This window comes from Sebastes fasciatus, chromosome 3, assembly GCF_043250625.1.
Source record: "Sebastes fasciatus isolate fSebFas1 chromosome 3, fSebFas1.pri, whole genome shotgun sequence".
Taxonomy (NCBI): Eukaryota; Metazoa; Chordata; class Actinopteri; order Perciformes; family Sebastidae; genus Sebastes; species Sebastes fasciatus.
In genome coordinates, this window is record NC_133797.1 from 41,697,883 (window position 1) to 41,705,512 (window position 7,630).

The following is a 7,630-nucleotide window of genomic DNA, read 5'->3' on the forward strand; positions in this document are numbered from 1 at the left end:
TCATAATTTAGTGTTGGCCTCCGCTGTGTGTTCGGAGAAAGACGCCGACCATATGAAACAGTTTGTCGAACACATCGGGGACGAACCCTCGTAGTTTATCTAGGTTTTTGTCACATTGACGTGAAGACTTCCGTTATCATAAGTGCATAAATAAGTGTCATGCACAGTGTCTCGGTTTAGCAGTTAAAGGGATAGTTCGGGTGTTTCTCAGCGGGGTTGTATGAGGTATTCATCCATAGTCGGTGTATTACTACAGTAGAGAAACAGACAGGAGAACCAGCACGGGAGTAGGAGGAGGATTTTAGACACCTAAATTAATCAAGTGTAAGTGTACGCTATATTTAGAATATGTTCACTGTTTTACCTCGCCGTCAGACGGACACTTCCGAAGGGGAACTGAAGCCGTTGTATCCATCTATTCTCTCTTCCACGCCACCAGACTCCATTGGAAAAAACTGTAATTTAACCTCCCAGAACACAGAAGCTGCTGGTCTACCGCTGCATCCATCGGTTAGTTAGTTTGTGATATTCTGTGACTTTGTTGAATCCGAACTAACTGAAGTCACACAATAACACAAACTAACCGATGGAGCCAGCGGTAGACCGGCAACCTTCGTGTTCTGAGAGGTTAAATGACTTGAATGTTTGTCCAGTGGAGTCTGGTTGGCGAAAGCATCGATAACAGTTCAGTTCCCTGTTGGAAACATACACTATAGCCGTCTGACGGCAAGAAAAACTGGGAAAATAATCTAAATATAGCGTACACTCGAACTGATATTGTTTTTTTTTAGGTATCTAATATCTGTTTTTCTGCCGTCCCCGTCCACAGCAGGACGTCGCTTTGCTCCCGTGCTGGTTCTCCTGTCTGTTTCTCTACTGTAGTAACACACTGACTATGGATGAGTAGCTCATACCACCCCACTGAGAAACACCTGAACTATCCCTTTAAGCTGCCGTGCAACATCGCCTGAAGATGGAAATATAAACTCCCCCGAATAAAAGGAAAGTCGGGGGTACAAACAAAACAAAAAACAGGAAGTAGTCCCTCTCCAAACGTACAAATAAACAACCAGAGCAAGTCAGAACATGGCGAGCTGTCCAGGAATGCATTTCGTTTGGAGAATTTAAAACATGTCAGTAATAATAATAATAATAATAATAATAATAATAATAAACATGGAGGAAACGGTCCTGTGCGGTTCAATCTGCTTTTGGCACACTGACACAGAGAGCTGGTTCACCTGGCACTGCTGGAATGGCTGTTTAAGACTAAATATATAGAAACCCAAAGAAATAAAAAATAACCCTCAATAAGCCCCCAACATTCATGGCATCATCAGTTTTGTGGGAATTCTGCTGAAAACATAAATTCAAAAGACAGTTTCCATTTGTAGTGTTGACACCAAAATCATAAAATCAAACAGAAGATCACCGTTATCATGATTATGCATTAAAACAGACGGTGGAATGCTCAGATGTGGAAGTGTTTGGTCCTGATATGTTGCCGTGGTAACGGAAGCCTCTTCGTCCCGTCGAGCCGGCCGCCGTCAGAACGTCTGAGCGGTTGATTTGTTCCTCTCACAGACAGACAGAAAGTGAGCGGCGAGGCGAGGCCGTGTCAGACCTGCTGTGGTGTCGTAGTGTTTTAACTTCCAGCTGGTGGTTCTAGTGTTAGTGTGTGTTGTAGTGTGTGTGTTGTGTGATTTGAGTGCTTCTTCACCACTCTCTCTCTCCCGCTGCCGCCCGTCCATCGAGTCGGCTGACTGAGAGTTAAAGTCCTGAGCTGAGGTCCGTTCACCGCCCCACCGGCGGCGCTGGAGGAGCTCCTCTCATCATGGCTGAGGGCAGAAGGAGAGACAAGAGGGGGGGAGGGGAGTCACTACAGGTCATCTCTCCCACTTCATAACACACACTAGTGGATATTATTACAGGCAGGGTTGGTAAAGATTTAACCCTTTGAGACCCAAAATAGAGCCGTTCTAGTCTCCTTTAGGGAGGTCCAAAACTGCTCAGAAACCCCTTTATGTCAATCTAGCTAGGAAAGCCATCCATCCTCTGAATACTCTAGGTCTCTAGTCTGATCCATCCATCCTCTGAATGCTCTAGGTCTCTAGTCTGATCCATCCATCCTCTGAATGCTCTAGGTCTCTAGTCTGATCCATCCATCCTCTGAATGCTCTAGGTCTCTAGTCTGATCCATCCATCCTCTGAATGCTCTAGGTCTCTAGTCTGATCCATCCATCCTCTGAATGCTCTAGGTCTCTAGTCTGATCCATCCATCCTCTGAATGCTCTAGGTCTCTAGTCTGATCCATCCATCCTCTGAATGCTTTAGGTCTCTAGTCTGATCCATCCATCCTCTGAATGCTCTAGGTCTCTAGTCTGATCCATCCATCCTCTGAATGCTCTAGGTCTCTAGTCTTATCCATCATCCTCTGAATACTCTAGGTCTCTAGTCTGATTCATCCATCCATTCATTCTAGCTTTAAAACTGAGCCGCTACAACCTAATAATCACAAGTTGCGTTAAAGGAATTTGTGACGTTAAATCAGATTTGCGTTAACTTTGACAGCCCTAGAAATGAACGGTTATCTTATCGGTATCAGCCATGAGAAGAACGTAATGATCAGTTATTAGTAGTTAGTTGGTACCGATGGATTCATCAGGTTTTCTAGTTTCATATGATATCTGTATCTTCACTCTAGCTTTAAAACTGAACCTACTAGAGCCTCTGAAAGACAGTAAAGTGGGTCTGGATTGCGGGTCTCGGAGGGTTAACTGGTTAACATAAACAACATCAGCAGCTCGGTCAGTCACATGAAACTAACCTTCCTCCTGATAAACAGCTTCACCTTGAAGAGCAACATAAAGAGTTAAATCACCTTTCTTCACCTCTTAATCTTCCCTTGTTCTTTACGTCTCTTTTTTAACTGGTCAAATAAACCAAACTTGTCTTACAGCAGCGCTCTCAGTGAGCAGGACGGACATGTGAAAGTACACGTGAGCAGCCGAGAGCATTGAAGAGTTTAGAGAGTTTAAATGAGACGAGTGTAGTCGTACCCTTGTTGGTCTTGCTCGGGTAGACCTTGCTGAAATGCCGGTACTCCTCTGGAGGTGGGAGGTCTTCAACAGGGTGGAAGTTGAACTTGGATTCAAAATCATCTGAGGAAGAAAACAAATACAAAAAAAAGAAGCTTTTTAAAATGTGCATATACATAAAGTGACCAGTTTATTAGGCACACCTGGACAATCTAATCTAAATATAACAGCCTGTTATGAATCCGACCTTCAGTTTCTGTTGACTCGACTACGTGATCATTTAGAAATCTGTAGTTAGTTACAGGTTATGTGTTTTGGGACTACGGCTGTCAATCGACTAAAATATCTAATCACACATTAATGATCTGTTCTAAATGAACCTTAAAGGGAGATTAGTCAAGTATTTAATCCTCTTATCAACATGGGAGTCGACAAATATGCTGCTTTATGTAAATGTATGTATATATTTATTATTGTAAATCAATGAACAACACAAATCAATGACAGATATTGGTCCAGAAACCCTCACAGGTACTGCATTTAGCATAAAACAATATGCTCAGATCATAACATGGCAAACTGCAGCCCAACAGGCAACAACAGCTGTCAGTGTGTCAGTGTGCTGACTTGACTATGACTTGCCCCAAACTGCATGTGATGATCATAAAGTGGGCATGTCTGTAAAGGGGAGACTCGTGGGTACCCATAGAACCCATTTACATTCACTGATCTGGAGGTCAGAGGTCAAGGGACCCTGACCCTCAGCCCTGTATAAATGTGTGTTTCCTGCATGTACATGTTCTACATGAACCTCAGACAGTAATCGAGGAACCGTCTCTTCCCTCCTGACACAACAGGAAACAGAAAAAGGGCTCGTTTGCATGGCGGCGGTGGAATATTTGACTATCAATGACGACGACGGTCATTAATCAGCGCCACCTCCATCACATCAAGATCAGAAACAAAACCCCGACGTTAACAGCTCCTGTGACTGAGGATTAACCACACAGAATACTTCTACTAAAGACACAAGAGTTAAAGATACTACTAGTTCAACAGCTCAGCTGGCAGATGGTTTGTAGGAGTCACGGCAGCCAGTCCTAACCCTTCATCTGAAACATCGGAAATGTCCTTCTGCCAGATGTTTCAGTCATGGTGAAGAGCTGAAGGGTGGAAAGAAGTCTGGCTGCATGGAAGCCTCTCAGACATTCGGGGATATTAAAGGGTCACTACACCAGTTTAGGACTGTCTGCGACGCAGAAGGGAAACGGCTCGATAACGTCCTCAACAGAGGGTCTGCATTACAAACTGAAGGTGTGGGTTCAAAGGCCCCTCCAGTGGATTTTAGCATTTCTATGATATTACATATTAATTAGAGTCATTTCCTGTCTACGTTAATTAGCCACACTAAACAGAAAGAAGGTAGTTGGTAAAATGTGAATATGACGTCTGACTATAGTAGAAGCTGCAGGTTAAAGGTCATCCTCCAAGCTGCAGGAGCACTCATGCTGGTTTGTGTGAGCAGCAAACTGATAAATCTGTTTATTCTACTGTCATAATTAATGTAAAACAATAACATATTATAAATATGAATGCTATTATAACTATTGACTTATGTATTTATTAAACCTTTAGCCCGGCTGATTCCCAGAGGAGCAGAAAGTGAGCATTGGACATTAATGTAAATTAGAAAAATCCAGATTTTGAGAGCAATCTCAAACTTTTTCATGTCAAGGATCCTAACTGGAGTCCAACAGACCCCAGACCACGGGCGTATTAGAAGATAATACAAGTGATGAATTACAGCCAATATATCCATTATTATACATCCAGTTGCTTTGGTGATGTTTTGTATTTGTACAACCACCACTTGGACGTTTCAACAGTTTATTTTGCGATGATTCGACTCCTAATATTCACATATTGGTGGATGGAAAATACTGCATACATTCTTCTTTTGCAGATTTTCTGAAAGTTCGGTTAAATGTGTGCTACTTCTGAATGGAAACCTGGATAATAAATGTACTAAAGATCACACCAATCCCGTGTTTATGTTCCTCCTAAACTCCTGCAGCAGTAACTCCGGAGCGATGGACCACCCGGAGGAGGAGCTGCTGGTTGTTTAGTAACACTGAGAAAGTCAAAGTGTTTCAGCAGCTGTCGGTGGAATCCTGACTGACGAGGAGGAGGAAGAAGAGGAGGAACATGACGACTCACCTATGATGGACTTGGAGGAGGAGGTGGAGGAGTGGCCGTTCCGGATGGGCGGGGGCGGTGGAGGGGGTCCAGCCGGGGTTCGGGAGGAGGAGGAGGAGGAGGATGATGAGACGGAGGAGGAAGAGGAGGAAGGTGGAGGTGGTTTGCCCGGTCGGCTGTGTGGCGGCTCTGAGGCGGCAGAGCTGTGGACGCGGTACGGCGGCGGGGGAGGAGGGGCGTCCCGACTGCCGTTACGAGACCCGGAGGGGGGCACCTGGGGAGCTGTGTAGACAACACACACACACACACACACACACACACACACACACACACACACACACACACACACACACACACACACACACACACACACACACACACACACACACACACACACACACACACACACACACACACGATGAGGATGACATGAATAATAATGGAAGTGATGAGTGCTTTAAGGTTTCATTTGTTCCCATGAATCAAACACTGGAGACGATTTGACATCATGTTGAGATGTTTACAGTCTGATACCAAACAATGTTCCACTCAGACTCATCAAAGTTAACGTGATAATAACACCGTAGCGTAAATTAATTTTAACGCCACTAATTTCTTTAACGCATTGCAATTGTTAAGTTGTAGCGGCTCAGTGTTAAAGCTAGAGTGAAGATACTGGTACCATATGAAACTATAAAACCTGATGGATCCATCGGTACCAACCATGTCAGACTAGCTGGCAGTGAAGGAGGTTAAATAACGCTCCAAACTTACGCTACATTTTGTCGAGGAAAAACTGTCATGTCCATTTTCAAAGGGGTCCCTCAAACAGGAATGTGACCGACGTCGGAGGAAAACTGTGGAGTAACGGCGGTTAACTCCGGACCGAGGAACGTTATCGACTCCGGCCCAGGAGACAAAACTACGGAGTCTCCCCTGAGCCTTCTGACCACGGTCGGGAGGCTGAAGCAGGTAAAGTTAAGACTAGGATCAACATCTGCCGGGCCTTCGGTTCACGGAGAGACCTTGGTCTGGTCAGCTAACATTACTGCCAAGCAGCTGAAATATACAGTGATGTTGTGGTTTTAGCTGCTAATGTTGCTAATCAACACGATGCCTGTCAGTCACGTTCAAGTCTCGTGTGTCGCCTCACTGTTTTGATGCTCGCTCACGTCTACGTAGTGCGAGCAACAGGACGCCGACTGTCGTTGACTTAACGGGCACATGTGTTGCTGTTAACAAGCAATCTCTGATTCTTACATAGAGCCCCTTTAAGGTACATTTTGAACAGACAAAAAATTAGATTAATTGTGCGATTAATGATGATTAAATATTTTGATTGATTGACAGCCCTACTATGACCCAGTAACTGATGTCTGGAGTTATAAACTGTAGCCGCTGTTCAGCACTAGTAACACATCATTTTAATACTTTTAAATATCAGAAGAAAACAAAAGAACGGCCTGATGAGGAGCACAGAGCAGGAACGATGAGAGAGAGAGAGAGAGAGAGAGAGAGAGAGCGAGAGAGAGAGAGAGAGAGAGAGAGAGAGAGACAGAGAGAGAGAGAGACAGAGAGAGAGAGAGAGAAGTGAGAGAGAGAGAGACAGAGAGAGAGAGAGAGAGAAAGTGAGAGAGAGAGAGACAGAGAGAGAGAGAGAGAGAGAGAGAGAGACAGAGAGAGAGAGGAGAGAGAGAGAGATAGAGAGAGAGAGATAGAGAGAGAGAGAGAGAGAGAAAGTGAGAGAGAGAAAGTGAGAGAGAGAGCGAGAGAGAGAGAGCGAGAGAGAGAGAGAGACAGAGAGAGAGAGAGAGAGAGACAGAGAGAGAGAGAGACAGAGAGAGACAGAGAGAGAGAGAGACAGAGAGAGAGAGAGAGAAAGTGAGAGAGAGAAAGTGAGAGAGAGAGCGAGAGAGAGAGAGAGAGAAAGTGAGAAAGTGAGAAAGTGAGAGAGAGAAAGTGAGAGAGAGAGAGCGAGAGAGAGAGAGAGAGAGAGAGAGAGAGAGACAGAGAGAGAGAGGGAGAGAGGGGAGAGAGAGAGAGAGAGAGAGGACAGAGAGAGAGAGGAGAGAGAGAGAGATAGAGAGGAGAGAGGGAGAGACAGAGAGAGAGAGAGACAGAGAGAGAGAGAGAGAAAGTGAGAGAGAGAAAGTGAGAGAGAGAGCGAGAGAGAGAGAGAGAGAGAGAGAAGAGAGAGACAGAGAGAGAGAGGGAGAGAGGGAGAGACAGAGAGAGAGAGAGACAGAGAGAGAGAGAGAGAAAGTGAGAGAGAGAAAGTGAGAGAGAGAGCGAGAGAGAGAGAGAGAGAGAGAAAGTGAGAAAGTGAGAAAGTGAGAGAGAGAAAGTGAGAGAGAGAGAGCGAGAGAGAGAGAGAGAGAGAGAGAGAGAGAGAGACA

At 44.9% G+C, this 7,630-nt stretch overlaps 2 protein-coding genes across 3 annotated transcripts in view; one reads left to right on the plus strand and one right to left on the minus strand.

Annotated features, from left to right (window-relative positions):
- The window catches only part of ccsapa (centriole, cilia and spindle-associated protein a), a 157,368-nt gene that overhangs the window by 45,296 nt on the left and 104,442 nt on the right, over nucleotides 1–7,630 (plus strand). The gene's annotated exons all lie outside the window — the stretch shown is intronic.
- wipf2a (WAS/WASL interacting protein family, member 2a) overlaps nucleotides 1–7,630 on the minus strand; it is a 26,545-nt gene that overhangs the window by 933 nt on the left and 17,982 nt on the right. The window contains exons 6-8 of the mRNA XM_074631276.1: nucleotides 5,256–5,516; nucleotides 3,060–3,161; nucleotides 1–1,838 (exon numbers count right to left, since the gene is read on the minus strand). The exon at nucleotides 1–1,838 is cut by the window's left edge and continues 933 nt beyond it. Coding sequence (XP_074487377.1) covers nucleotides 1,795–1,838; nucleotides 3,060–3,161; nucleotides 5,256–5,516 — 407 coding nt within the window. The 3' untranslated portion in view covers nucleotides 1–1,794. The remainder of the gene's footprint in view (nucleotides 1,839–3,059; nucleotides 3,162–5,255; nucleotides 5,517–7,630) is intronic.